The following is a 14,366-nucleotide window of genomic DNA, read 5'->3' as shown; positions in this document are numbered from 1 at the left end:
AGGAGCAAAAACTACCAGACCATGGCCACACAGCCCAGAAAACCCACAACAGTCAAAGGTCTTCCACGTCAGTGAGTACTGGTCCTTTTAACTGGAAATGCTGGGGATTGATCCTGTGACCATCTTCATGCAAAGCAGATGCTGAACCACTGAGTCATCGCCCCTTCATGGATGCATGCTGTAGAAATGAAAGTGACTTCTCTCTGTAGAGTATGGGATTGCAACCACCATATGTTTATTTGGAAGTTAGCCTCATTGTCCTCCAGGAGACTTGTATCTATGTTAGCAGAATCTGGTGTGTGCTGTAGGCAGACTTCATACAAGGACTTCATACAGGGACTTCATACAAACCCCCCTTCCCCCCACCCCCTACTGGTAAACATTTTTTTTGCAAGTTCCCTAGCCCCTCTCATCCATCATCATGTTTTGTTTGTTTGGGGCTGTATTCCGCAGTGAAGATGAAGTAATTTATATGCTCTAGTGCAGTAAAAGCTTTGTTACATGGCACTTGATTATCCAGAAAGCTCCCCCCACTTGATGGCCTGTGTCTCTGGGCACACGCACAGCACTCCCACCTCTCCCACCGGTGGACTTGATGCCTCCAGCCACTGCTGGGCTTCTGACAGTGGGGGCTGTCCTCACACATTGTCCTCAGGTGTCTCCTTCCTGCAACCTCCCATGAGCTATTGGAAGCCAGTTTTGCCGGAGGGTTCCTGGGCCGCTGGCCTGCTTGACTGCCTGCTGTAAGGGATGGTTCTGTAGGTGGGCAGGGCAGGGCAAGGCAGGGAGGGAGGGAGGTTGTTATTGCCAAGAATGGGGGCTATAGCTATGGTATTTCTAGCGGGGTGGGTTTGGTTGCTGTGGATTCCTTTTGGTGTAGGAGTCAGGGCAGAGTCGTAACCTTGACTATCTGGCACATTTGTTTCCCCATGAGTGCTGATAACAGAGCTTTTATTTTATGTATGTAAAAACTCATAGGGTTTTTTTTTACTACTTGATTTGTTTGAAAAGGCAATTGTAGAAAATTAAATAAATGATGTACTGAGCCTTGATAATGCCTCTTCTGTCAGGCCCCAGTGAGGGGTGGGGGGGAGCAGTAGAAAGTTGGGTTATCAACAGCTTCTGCTTCACTATAGTACTGAAGGGATGGCTGTCAGTGGGTACTTTGTCCTTGTGACTATGTTAAGCTTTAAATCAAAGATGAATTTAGGAGGCCAACTTCATTGGGTTTTTGTTTCTATGTTTGTGTGTTTGTGCTTCTCCTTTCAGATTCTTGTCCTGGATGGCAAGCTGCTACGCACAGAACCAGCCAAAGTGATGGAAACTGTCCAGAAATTTCTTGGGGTAACAAACATCATAGACTACCACAAAACTCTGGCGTGAGTCTCTCTATCCTTTTCTCCTTGAGTTACTTGAGCCCTTTAATGCCATTCTTGTGTCTTTTCATGTTGACAGGCTTCATCTCTCTTTTCTCTACCCTTCTGAAATACCTCTTCATGGTGAGAGTGTGCCCCTGAGTGACTGTTCGGCTTTGCATTTAATACCTTGTTTGGCCTTAGAATCCATTGATTCTTCCTTCTTTCCTTTATATGTGGAAGTGTGGACTTGACTTCTGAATAAAGAGTATGATTGATGGAAAAAAAATGTGGGTGGGTGTTGATTGCCAGTGCTCTCTCTGAATGGTGGCAATCACACATTTTGCAGCCTGCTGCAAAATGTCTCTCCCCCACCCCCACACACACACACTTTCTTTTTACGAATGTCAACTAAGTTCATCAGTTAACTTTGGACAATACGATGTATAACAATGTCACTTTAAGAATAGCTGATGTCTGGCTTGACAAGAAGATGTGCAGTACTTGTAAATCAAGTGGTGTTGAGTGCCTCAGAAGAAATACTTAAAAGGCATTAATTAAGCTTTCGTAACTTTTCAAAATAAAAGCTGATTACAGTGTGTGTTTCAATTTGGGGGGAAAGCCTCTAGATTAAGAACAAGAAGCAATTTAACAGCCGCTGCTTTTGGTCTCAGCACTTTGAAGAATCTCTGAGACGATAAAATTAGTCGGACAATTCAGAAAGACAAATGTTAAAGCAAGAAAAGCATCTTTCCTGCCACATCAAATGAACCTCCAGCCCCCAGAATAAGGCTGTAGCTTGTGATGTGGTTTTCTTTCATTCTTTCTAATGCCTTTATACTTCTGATTTGATTGAGTTGATTTATAGGTCGCCGTTTCCTGTCAACAAACTCAAGGTGGCTCACAACATTACAAAATATAACAATAAAATAAATCATAACATTTGTCAGGCTGAACCAGTAGAGGCAAATGATGGTGGGACACATTTCTCATCTCTGTTTGGTAAAATGGTGCTGCTATTTTGTGCTGTGTGTTGATTGTCCATGTTGCACAGGGTTATTTCCACATCTCACAGTCCAGGATAGCGTAAATTTCTGCATTTGTTATATAACAGCAATTGCCCTATTTATTTTGCAAAAGTCCCAAAGGGCAAGTGACGTTTGGGTAGCATTGCCTGCTCATTCTTCTATGGGATTTGTCATTGCAGGTTTGATCCAAAGAAAGGATTCTGGTGCCAACTACTGGAGGGAGGGAAAACTAAGTGCTTGGGGAAAAGTAAAGGAAGGAAATATCCAGAGATGGATTTAGATGTAAGTAGATGAAAATTTGCCGTTCCAAGACGTCTTTCTGTTCATGCCTTTTTGCAGATGTGACATTTGATTTGCTTGGGTAATTACTGAATGTCTGATTTCTGGAGTTCTGCACAAAGAAGCACTCCAGTCACAATTTACATGACCACTGCAGGAACTGTTTTCCAAAGGCAAAATCTCATATTCTGTGTAGAAAGGAGAAATATGGAAACCTTGTAGGCGATTGGGAGGGGCTATGTGAGCCATTCTCACCTGTGTCCTCAACATGGATCTGCAACACGAGAAGCATGCAGAGCTTTCCTCCTAACCTCTGACTTTAGATCCAGAAATCTTGTTGAGCTGTTACTGCTTGAGGTTCAATCTGCCAGAATAACTGAAATGTTTGCAATCAAACTAGCTCAAATGCTGATCTGGTTATTGTATCAGCTTTGTGTATGTCCTGTAGTAGTTTGAGTATAGGTTTGTCAAATCCTGGTGTGTTATTAAAAAATACATGTGATAGGACTCCTGTACAGGAAACTGAGTATATAGAAGTTCTAGGAGACAGATGTTTAGGTTTGTGTCTAGAAAAGACAGACCGGTGAACTTGAATTTCTAGACTTTTAAATGCTAGTTAATATACGTTTCCATCACACTCACACAATTGGTTCCTGATTGCACAAATCCTTCCTGAACGGTTGATCAGATTAGATGGTTCAAAACACAAGACTGAGTCTGAAACACTTGATCTATCGTGGTCAGTACTATCTACTCTGACTGGCAACAGCTGTCTAAGCTCTTGGGCAGATGCCTTCTGCATCTCTTACTATCTTATTCTTTCAGCTGGAGATACCAGAGATAAAATCTGGGACCTTCTGACATAAAGCAGATGTTTTGCCACTGAGCCAGAGAACCCCTCTCTATTCCAATATACATCCCAGGATTTTGAAAGTCTTGCTAAGATGCCTCCACCTACTTATTCAGTTTTTTAGAATGCCGTGAAAATCTTTCACGCACCACAGGGTTGTGACTCCTGTGTTTCTAGGAATAACTGTGAATGGGCTCAGCATTGGAAGATGGGTTGAATCGGTCTGAAACATTTCTTTTTTCTGCTTACCCTTTCAGAAGAAAAGTTGCACTAACTGTTCTGTGAGATTTACTATTTTAGGGCCACTTCGCACATTATTTTTTTAAGCTGTTACCTTAAAGATGTAAAGTGTGAATGTTACAAATGTTCATTAGGGAACTATGATTGGCTGATAATGCTAGTTGAGCAGTCACTTGGTAATAAACCTAGAACTGCTCTGTGTAATGTGTGAAGTGGTCCTTGTAACTGTGGCATTAAGTTGTTCTGATGTCTTCTTTTTCCTCCCCTCCTCTTGCAGTCAAGAGCGTTCCTAAGGGACTATTACCGGGACCACAACATAGAGCTATCCAAGCTACTGTACAAAATGGGCCAGACACTGCCAACTTGGCTGCGGGAGGAACTTCAGAACACTAGATAGCCACTTCATATTTCCTGTATTGAGCAATAGTAGAATGAGTCCACGGGGAGAATCTCAAACCTGAATGTCGAGTCGAAGTGACATGGTCGGGTGTGAGATGTACAACCCGGGAACAAGAATTTTGAGCAATATCCATTCAAGGTCTTCAGGGGAAATGGGAAAAGGCCCATACAGTTGAGATTCTGGCTGTGCCCCTGAGATCCCTTCCGGTTTCCCCAGGAGCTACACTTTACGGATGGTGTCAAGGTTGCCTCCCAGTTTGTGTTACCACATCCTGCTGAAGAGGATTCCCAGAGGATCTGCTATCTCCTCCCCATTTCCCCAGTTCCCTCTTCTGAAATAGTATTACAGCAAGTGACTCCACTCATCGGATGGTGGAAAACGAGGGAACAAAGAACTCACCGGGGGCCAGTTTGGAATTAGCTGCTGTGCCTTGTGAGTTAAGAGGAGAGCGACGACGTGCGTTGGATGACGTCTGAGCCAGATGAGGACCCTGCTTCAAATAAGGACCCAGCTATGCAGTTTGGGCTCAGACCCAGACTGGACTGAGGCAGTATAATAACTGAGTAGAATTCTTAGCTGAAAGAGGTGTCTTTTGTTTTATACAAGATGATATTGAAAGACGTTGGCGCTGGCAATATTTAGGTTATCCCAGATGGATTTGTTCTTTTCCATCTTTTTATTTTGGGGTTGGGTGGGGATGGAGATCAGGAATAACGATGAGGAACGCACACTCACCTGACAGACTATGTGGCAAGAGGCTTGTCTGTCCCACCAACCACTCCTGCCTGCAGTCACAGTTTTTTTTTAAAAAATGTGAGTGGTATTTTCTGTGGTAAAAGACTGAGGCCCATCCAGTATTTTTGCTGCCTTTTAGCATATGACCTCAAAAAAGCAACGTAATCAGGGTGGCAGCGGCAGTGGGTGGGGGAGATGTGTAGGCATTGGACTAATGGCTGCCAAAAGGTTAAGAACACTGAACCTCTTGAGAACGAAAAGATATACAGTATTTTAATACTTTCCTTTGTGATCGCTTTTTTGGATGCCCATAGTTTGTATTTCGGATTCTGGGGTTTGGTTTTGTCCCTTTTGGTGTTGGAGGCGGGTGGGGAGGGGTAAGATGGCCTATAGATTTTGGTGGTCTCCCTGATATTTGCATTTTAAAAGAACTTTTAAAGGATTGATATGTTGTTGCCCCAGTTCCATGGACTTTGCTTTTTTGGTATTTTCCATCAGGGCCCCTTCTTGACTGAATGACAAGCTCTGCTAACTAGTTGGCCTTTTCAGTTTGCCAAGTATGTGCATATATAACAAATTGGCAGACAGGCTGCTGTTGGTAAGTTGTCCAGCTATATTTGCAGTTGGCCCATTTCCTCTCTCTGCCTCATTTTGGCCAAAGTGACATTTAAAGCAAAATCACAAGGGATTTTGTCACTTGGCTTATCCTGTCTAATACAGTTATTTGTTGGAGGCATTTATAAAGAAGGAATGAAAGACTTGCAGTTCAAACAAAGCTGAGAAAGTTGCATTAGGAAAGAAAGGAGAGGATTGACTTTTTTAAAACACAGTTCATAGGTTGGCTTAAAGAACTAGAAATGTAGGTACTCTGTCATCCGTCAGATCCAATCCCAGCCAATTCTGGCAAATAATAGCAGCCACCTTGGTCATGAAGCCCAATAGAAGGAGCTTATAGACCAGGCAGTTTTCGTGCCCCTGGACAGTTCAATAGCGAGACTCTGAGTTCAGATGGTTTCTTTATTATGAAACAGCTTCAGAAATACGCATTTAGACTTCTATTGCCAGAACTAAAGCATAAGCAACAAAGTGCCCTCCATTATATCCCATGTCACACCCACCCCCCACCCCCATGCCTGCCTACCAGTTTCCAAGGCGGGATGGCACCCAACCAATCCCATGTTGCAGAGATAATGTAGCCTTCCCCGGGGTCGAAACCTACATTCCACAGTACTCCCAAGAACTGCAAGTGTCCAGTGAGCTGCTAAGGCATTGCCTGGGAAGCAAAAGTGCAGGGAGTGAGAAAGTACAACCACAGTAACGAAGAGGGAGGGGAAAAAGAGGAATTCAGAAGATTCCACATTTTGACCGGAAGGCACTGCAGGACCAAAATTAAAATGGGCTGATCATGACATACTGCTTCCCTAATGATAACCTAGGAGCCAACAGGACGGTGAGGATATTTACAGTGGAACTCAGACATCAAACGAGGGGCTTGAACTTTAGCAGCATCAACCCACTCATTCAAAACAATCAAATACTGCAAGTGGCTGCGATACAAACATGAGTCCACCATGAGGATAACCTCATGGTGCTCCTGCTGATCAACAAGTAGAGGAGGATCCACATCCACTTCTGGGTGCCACCAGTTGGCAGGAGATGCCTATTTCAGGAGGCTGGAATGAAACACAGGGTGCATACTCCTATACGTTTTAGGCAATGTCACATCTACAGTCACCTCATTAATGACACCCACAATTTTGAAAGGTCCCAAATATCGATGACCCAGCTTGTGGCTGGATTGAACACAACATAGATTCCTAGTGAAGATATACACAGAATCCCCCACCTCAAAACGTACATCTTTGCATTTCTCATCAGCCTGGCATTTATATGTCTCTAGCTTTACTCAAGGCTTTATGGATGTGGGCCCATGATCCCTGAATATTCCCCAACCAGACCAGAAGGTTCTTTGGGCCCTCCCCCTCCATGAAAGGCAATGGCTTTCCCTCATGTCCATAGACCACTTAGAAAGATGATTGGCCAGTACTTTGATGAACAGCAATACTGTAAGCATATTCAGTAAATGGAGGAAGTCATCCAGTTGTCCTGATGGTAGTTGATGTAACAGTGTAAGTACTGCTTAAGTACCTGGTTCACTCTCTCTGACTGCCCATCACTATCTGGATAACGGCTGTTCTACCCCCCAATAATTTGAAAATGCAATGTCAAAATTTAGTCATCAGCTGAGCCCCTGTGTCTGAGATTATTTTGTTTGGGGCTGAATGTAATCTGTAAATATATCTCACAAATAACTTGGCCAGTCTTTCTGCATGGGAAGTTGTTTGGAAATGGTATCCAGATTCCTGACTTCCTGTGGCTAGGAGGAAGATCCGTAATGAAATCCATAGCAATTACTGCCCAAGGTCTCTGAGGAGCCTCCAACGGTTTGAGCAGCCCCTGGGATTTCCCCTGCATACGCTTCACCATTGCACAGAAAGGATACCCCCAAACATAAGCCTCAGCATCTTTTCAAAGAGATTTCCACCCAGACTGTCTGCGGATCAAATGCTAACTTTTAACAAATCCAGATTGTCCAGCAGATTTTGAGTCATGCCAAACCTAAACCACCTGTTTGAGGAGGGTTTCAGGAACATAGATGCAGAACTCCAACCACAACAGACCATCCTTCTCAACCAGTCATGCCTTGAACAATTCAGCCTCCTTATTACCCTGGAGAGCGTCATGAATTAGTTGGAGCAGGGGTCCATCAACCTCAACCATCTGTTGGAAGACGATTGGATGCTTCAAATTCAGCAGCTGCAACCCCAGTCCAGCAGCTACTGCCAGGTTAATCAGACAGTGCCCACACCCAGACTCTACTGTGGCCTGCAGAATCACACAAGTCTCTTTGTAAACTCCGTAAGTTTAACTTGAACAATAAGGGTCCATTCACCTGTGCTCCAGCACTGTGCTTTCTGACCTGGCCTCCAGTGCCATCTAGGCAAGATTGGTCCCATTTCCCTATAACCATGAGGCAGTGGCCTCTTCATCTGTCAGATCCTTGGCTGAGGTCTCACTCTGCAGTGCGGAGTCGGGTGCAGCAGTTCCCAGGCCTGGCTGAGATGCAAGTATATAACTTTGATTGGTTGACTTGGGCGGCTTTTTCTTCTTTCTCACCCCATTGCTGGTCAGCACCAAGGGCCAGGACCCAAGCTGGGGACAGAAAGCAATACTATGTCCTCCCCCCCCCCCCCCCGTAGACACAACCCCAGGTAGTGGCAGTCATGCTGTGTCTCCTCTCTGGCCTTTGCATCTCTCACCTTCCCTTTCACTGGGATCCCTACGCAGCTATAGCAGTTAGGGGTCCCTTGACAGTGATTGGATTGCTGCATAACCCTAACTCTTCCCCATCAACCACCAGGTAGATCCATCCCATGATCGTCCTGGGGTTCCCCTGCACCAGTGACAATTGCACTGTTGCTTCCAGCCCGTCCATAAAGAGATTCACTAAGGTAGCTTCAGGCCATATATGGATATGAATGGCCAAATGCCAGAACTCAGAGGCATACTCAACAACGGATCAGGTCCTTTGTTACAGGCGCTGCAGCTGTGCACAGGCTTTATCCTCCTGGAATGAATCCTCAAAATTATCATGCAGGGGGAGCATAGAAAGATCAGAGTGCTCCAACTTGGCTGCACCTACCTCAAAAAGCTCCACAAACCATGCAGCAGCTTCTTCCATCAGGGTGCATACATAGTGCATGTAACTTTCCTTCAGTGGCTCCGTTGAAGGAGGCTTTTGAGACCACCCCCACTGAGACCACCCCCATTGCTCTGCTACTGGAGCTGGGGGTGGTCTCACAGGTGGAGCAGGAACTGACGGCACAGGGACTCCAGGCAGCAGACCAGAAACTGGTTGCACAGGTGACCTGGGCCAACCTCCTGGAGGGCCTGGTGTGAGGGGTTGAACCTGCAGAACTTCCAACTGCTGGCCCATCTCTCTGAAACCTCGCTGCATTTTGGCCATCTCCTTTCTGAGGATCTCATTTTTCAGCCTCTAAATGGCAGAGATCCTGATCTAAAACAGTTGACTGGTGGGACTCTGAACTTAGTGACAGAGGTGTAGCTATGAGGGGAAGGGGTGTGCGTCACACACTGGGTACGCGCCATTGGGGGCGGGAAATTGCCCTGCCCCCTTCTCCCCGCCTCGCCAGGCCTGGCCCCGCCCCACCAGCCTTGCCCGTTTTCAGCAGGCAGAAAAATGTATGTGGGGGTGGGGCTTGGGTGCCATTTTGCCCCAGGCACCATTCCCCCCCCCTATGGCCCTGCTCAGTGAGTTCAGCTTCATTCCATGATGTGCCCTCCTGATAGTGCCTCGATGGAGCATGCAGCCACAAGGCCCATGCTGGGTTGGATGGCATTACAAAAATGCTGAGCCATGGATGATGGCTCAGATCCACATCGCCAGGTCTTGTGGAGGGTAGGGACCACCCTTGTCTCCATTCCGGCATCTGGTTTGGAAAGATTGGAAGATTTCCCTCCCTCCGCATCCTGGGGCTGCTTGGCCTGCTCTTCTGTTGGTAGTGGAGTGGTTCCCCCATCTGCAGTGGGACTGCTGGCCATGGCTGTCACCCAGACCATGTACTCTTGCAGGATGGGCTCTGAGCAGTTTGATCCTGCCAGGAGACATAGCAGGATCAAACTCAAAATGGGCTGCTCATGCCAGCCCTGACAACTTCAACACAGTAAGCTTTTCCCAGTGCCTTGTTTGGTAATTGAAGGCCACCAATCATCTCATCAGGTTGTTTTCATGCCTTGCTTGTGGGCACTCTGGAGGCCTTGGTGAACATTTGGACTTATCCCACAGCGGTCTTCAGAAGCAAGAATTTTTCAAAGTAGCAGTTGTTTTGTAAGCCACCCAACAGTCTCCCATATGAACACAAGCCTCGCCCTAAACTCAGAGTCTTGTCTTGAAATAATTGCAGGTTCTCTTTATGAGTTCCATATTCTTATCTTGCCTTCTTCCCTCAGTTCACTTAATGCCCTTAATTCAGTTTTTGTCAACCATCTCCAGTCAGTTTGGTTCACATAAGTATCTTTCACATAAGTATCTTCCTCCTAGAATGTTCTCCAGGTCACAAAACATATGCTGTGGTAAATACGTTCGTCTTTAAGTTGCCACAAGATTCCATTTTGTGTTTGTTTAAACTAACAGGACTTAGTGGAACTATTAGGGCTCGACATTTTCTTCCCCTTGACACCATGCATGTGTTCCACCTAGTGGTTCAATCTAGAGTTGCAGATTTCCTTTCATTAGTATTCTCCTTATTTAAACATGTTCAAATAAACATTGCCCATAAAGAGTAGGATATAATATGGTAGAAAAGTTAATGTGAATTGAAAGGTGGTGGTGGGGCAATACCTTCTAAAATAAATTAAATACAGTGTTTGCATGCAGCTTTCCGTAGCAGTAAGTTCTCAGTAATTGGAAGAAAATAATCAGTCAGTGAAGAAATCCGCCCTTCCCAGGTAATCTTGCCTAGACTCGTATATCTCCTTTCAGATGGGAGCAGCCCAGAAGAAAATGCAGACTGTGGTCTATTACACAGTGTGCTTCCTGCGTGATGGGGACAAATGCCCGTCATGGCAAGGTTTCTTGTATGGATCTGTTTCCCCACTTTCACTGTCCATTCTCTCCATGGAAAACAAGACCATTTTTAGGATTATTTTTAATTTGCTTCTTAGCTAGATTAGGGAGTGAATACAACTTTGCCCCAGAGATCTTCCCTTCTCCCACAGCCAGACTTCCCTCTTCCTCGTGTCACTTTGCACACTTCCCCCCTCACCTCCCTTCCTTGTTGCTGACTGCCTCAACAGAAAAGAAGCTCACTCATACAACACCGACCTCTAATTCTCTTGATATTTCAAGATACTGATGTAAAGAGAGTTTGGAAATAACAAGACTCTGCCTCTGGTGTCAGCAGCACCAGCTGCAGGAAGTGTTGTATGGAAGGGAGGGGGAGAGTGTATCTGCTCTAGGACAGCCCCCTTCTTTATCAGCCTGTGGTCCAAGGAATTGCTTTGCCACTTTCATTGGGGGGGGGGGATTACTTTTGGAACAGTAATATTAAGTGCAGCTTAAAGGGCTAAGTCAGCAGTCTTGACTACTGGATGTAATGAGGTCTGTGCCTAAGAATCATTTGATGGGTGGAGTTAAGAGAACCAGGCCTGGAGAGCTTTCTGCAGAAAAACTCCAGGGAAAGGAGGGAGTGCCTCCTTGTGTATAAACAGAGAAACATGAGGAGAGACCTCTGCAAGCCCACTGCACAGAGAAGAGTTCTGAGATAAGCTTTCCACGTGTAATGGGCCACTGTGTCATTATAACGTAAGTCCCTTGTGCATTGTCCATTTCTTCTCTCCCTACCCTTGTTCAAGAAAGCTCCTTCCTTCTTGATACCATCTGCTAGAATACAGGCATTAGAGAAAAGAACCCTCTAACTTGCTCATAGCTTACCTCCTTACTGTGTTGTTCCTGCAGTCACTGTTCTGGTTTTGGAGCTCAACAGAAACATGAGGGTAGGAGCACAGCATTTTGGAGGGGTGGTTCTGCATTTCTCACTTGTACACTCGTTTTGCTGCTTAATAATACATACACAGAGATTTATTCTACTTGTTTGAAGTGGCTCCATGTTTAAATATGCACATTTGTCACAGTCATGTCTAGTTGACTCTTGAGCACCTGTATGCATTCTAAGAACTGAAGTGTTGCAGAAACACAGTGATTTTGTGTTCACATTAGAAACAGATCTGGCAGTTGGAATTATGCAATTAGAGCAACCATGTAAGCATTTTGAATGGGCTCATTTTTTGACTTCTTTGCTGCTTTGAAAATGGATTCCAGCAGTTGTCTTCCTTGCTCTATTACAGGTTAGTGATTCTGGGAGTACCAATTCTAGCAAGCCATGACTTTAAAGGTATGACAAGACTGAGCAAGTCAGCTGGTCAAATGGGGACAGGGCTTGTAACCCTCAAAGAAATAGGGTCTTGGCTTCTGAGGGGTGGCTGGTTTGGTGTAACTCAGTATTGATTTTTCTTTGGATTTGGGGCAAAATTAATACAGATGAATACAAATGGGATCATAGCTTTTCATAGTCTTTGTAATGCCATGAAGGGAGCTGACAGCTATCCTCACAAAAGAGACTTGCTGGGCATTTTTGTCCTCCACCAATTAGGCGTTGGTTAATTGCTGCTCTTAGTCACTAAGAAAAATCGATAAGTTACAGAAACAAGAGTTGGCTGTTAAAATACAGTTGTAGGAAACACTCACCAGCCAACCTCCAAAGAGACAGTGTCAACAAAGAGAGTACAAGCACTGGTACAGAAAAAAAAATTAGTTTGAAGATAATCTGTTGGGAGGGGTTTTTTCCTGCAGTAATTGTAAATCTATGCTTTTTGTTTCTTCAGAAATATGGCACTGTTGGTCATATTTTGCTTCAGAACCAGTGCTGAATAGAGGAAAAAAAATATGAATATACTCTCTGTCATTCTCATACGTGCTTAGTCCATTTACAGACTAAGCCAGCTTCCAGGGTGGTTTAGAATAAGAACCCCCCCCCCCGCCCCCATGAAGTTAATGAAGTTAATGAGTTGTGCTAGGAGGAGGGAAGTGTTGGGATGATGCTGCACGGGTTGACAATTTTCCTTGGCTTTACTTCTAACCCTATGAAGAGGGACAGTGTAGTGGCCAGCATGTTTAGATGGCTGGAGTGGAGGACTACTAGGCCATCAGCACCTCCCCCAATACATCTGCAATGGCTACACAGAAAGTGGGCTGTGTTATTATAGTTGAGCAAGAAGAAGTTGCGCTCCCTGAAAAAACAAGTCTGATGCCACATGACTGTGATGCTGTAGTTGGAACATCCAGAGGGCTTGGGAGAAGGTGGTCTATTATAAAAATATAACAAATAAAGCAAGCAATTTTAGGGCGGTGATGCATGTGGAATATTTTCCCTGACTTTGTCGATGGAGTGTTCTTTGCATCTTAAGAATAGGAGGCTTCAAACACTGACGTCCCATTCCTGACCTCGATGTCTCCATGTGTGCATTTTTCCCCTCTACTTTCACCAATGTCAGGCCACCGGTTTAGATGCTAAACGACAAGAAAATCATGGCCTCCTTTATGTAAGTGGAAAATGCATGTGGTGCTCCTCAAGGGACACTTTGGCAGATGGATAATGTTTGGAGGGTATTGCAGCCAGCATACAACAGGTCAATCATTGTGAACTACTTTCTGTGAGTTCTAACTAGTAAACTGGGATAGAAGGTTCTTATAAATGAGTAACATATGCTTGCATTTACATCCGATTGGTAACCATCTCCATCTCATTAGGTTCTGGCATTTACACTGCTAAAGCAACCCATGCAAAAGATCTAATCTTGGGCATCTTTTGGATTTTTAAAAAAGTAAATAACGGTGTGATTTTTGCCTGGACTTGGTCTTTCTACTTATGTGTTTGGTCATGGGTAGAGTCATGCTGAATTATTCTTTTTGGGTGAGCAAATCTTGATGAGAGTTTATCAAGTTCTGTACTTTAAAAAGAAACACAACACTTGTCCTGGGGTGAGGGGTTCTTAACAAAAGGAGGAGCCTGCTGTTGGTTCCCATTCTTATTTTTGCATGAGATTTTGTATGGTTTCCCAAGGGGAAAAGGAATATTTTCTTGGTGGGAGGGAGGACTGGGAAGGGACTATTTTAAGAAACTTTATTCCCCCCCTCCCTTATTTTTAATCTGTACTTGAACTTCCTTTTGGGTTCTGAAAACTGTGTCACTAATGTTAAGTCTTATTGAACTAACTGCTAATAAAATGGGGTTATCTGTTTTTAAATATTTGTGTGGACTGCTTATAATTTCATTCCAATTTTGGCACTGAATTTGACATAGAAAGCACAGCACAACTTGGTTAACTGACCTCTGTGGAACATTCCACGGTTAACAAAAAGCCTGCTTTTGCCTTGAACAAGAACTTGTTTAGAATGCACCTTCTGACACCCCAAATGAGGGGCAATACTGAAGAGGTGTGTGGTGTGTTCAAAATTGTACTTATTTAAAATGCCAATGTTGCTTAATTTCTTTTTCTGTGATGTTGAGTTACATAGCATAAAGCAAACATGAGAATCCAAATTAAGAAGTAATTGATTTTCTGTGGACATGGCTTAATGCTAGAGAGTCTAGGGAAAATTCCTCTCCCATCCTCCAATGTATGATATGCAGGAATTCAAATTATCATATGGCTGTGAATCCAGTAATGGAGGCCTGTAAAGACACTGGTTATTTGCATTTATGTCCATATTTAGCATAACATCTAAAATCATATTTTAAAATTAGATTAGAAAGATTAGCAAAGATTAGAAACTTATTTTTAAATCTTCTGCTGATTCTGATATCTGTGTTTTGTTTTCATTTGGAGTATGATAACTG

At 44.2% G+C, this 14,366-nt stretch overlaps 1 protein-coding gene across 1 annotated transcript in view; it reads left to right on the top strand.

Annotated features, from left to right (window-relative positions):
- Positions 1–13,773, top strand: part of NDST1 (N-deacetylase and N-sulfotransferase 1) — a 38,859-nt gene extending 25,086 nt beyond the window's left edge. The window contains exons 14-16 of the mRNA XM_048487369.1: positions 1,270–1,379; positions 2,563–2,665; positions 4,030–13,773. Coding sequence (XP_048343326.1) covers positions 1,270–1,379; positions 2,563–2,665; positions 4,030–4,149 — 333 coding nt within the window. The 3' untranslated portion in view covers positions 4,150–13,773. The remainder of the gene's footprint in view (positions 1–1,269; positions 1,380–2,562; positions 2,666–4,029) is intronic.
- Positions 13,774–14,366: the final 593 nt, after the last annotated feature.

This window comes from Sphaerodactylus townsendi, linkage group LG03 (assembly GCF_021028975.2).
Source record: "Sphaerodactylus townsendi isolate TG3544 linkage group LG03, MPM_Stown_v2.3, whole genome shotgun sequence".
NCBI lineage: Eukaryota > Metazoa > Chordata > Lepidosauria > Squamata > Sphaerodactylidae > Sphaerodactylus > Sphaerodactylus townsendi.
This window is presented reverse-complemented; position numbering and strand designations above follow the sequence as displayed.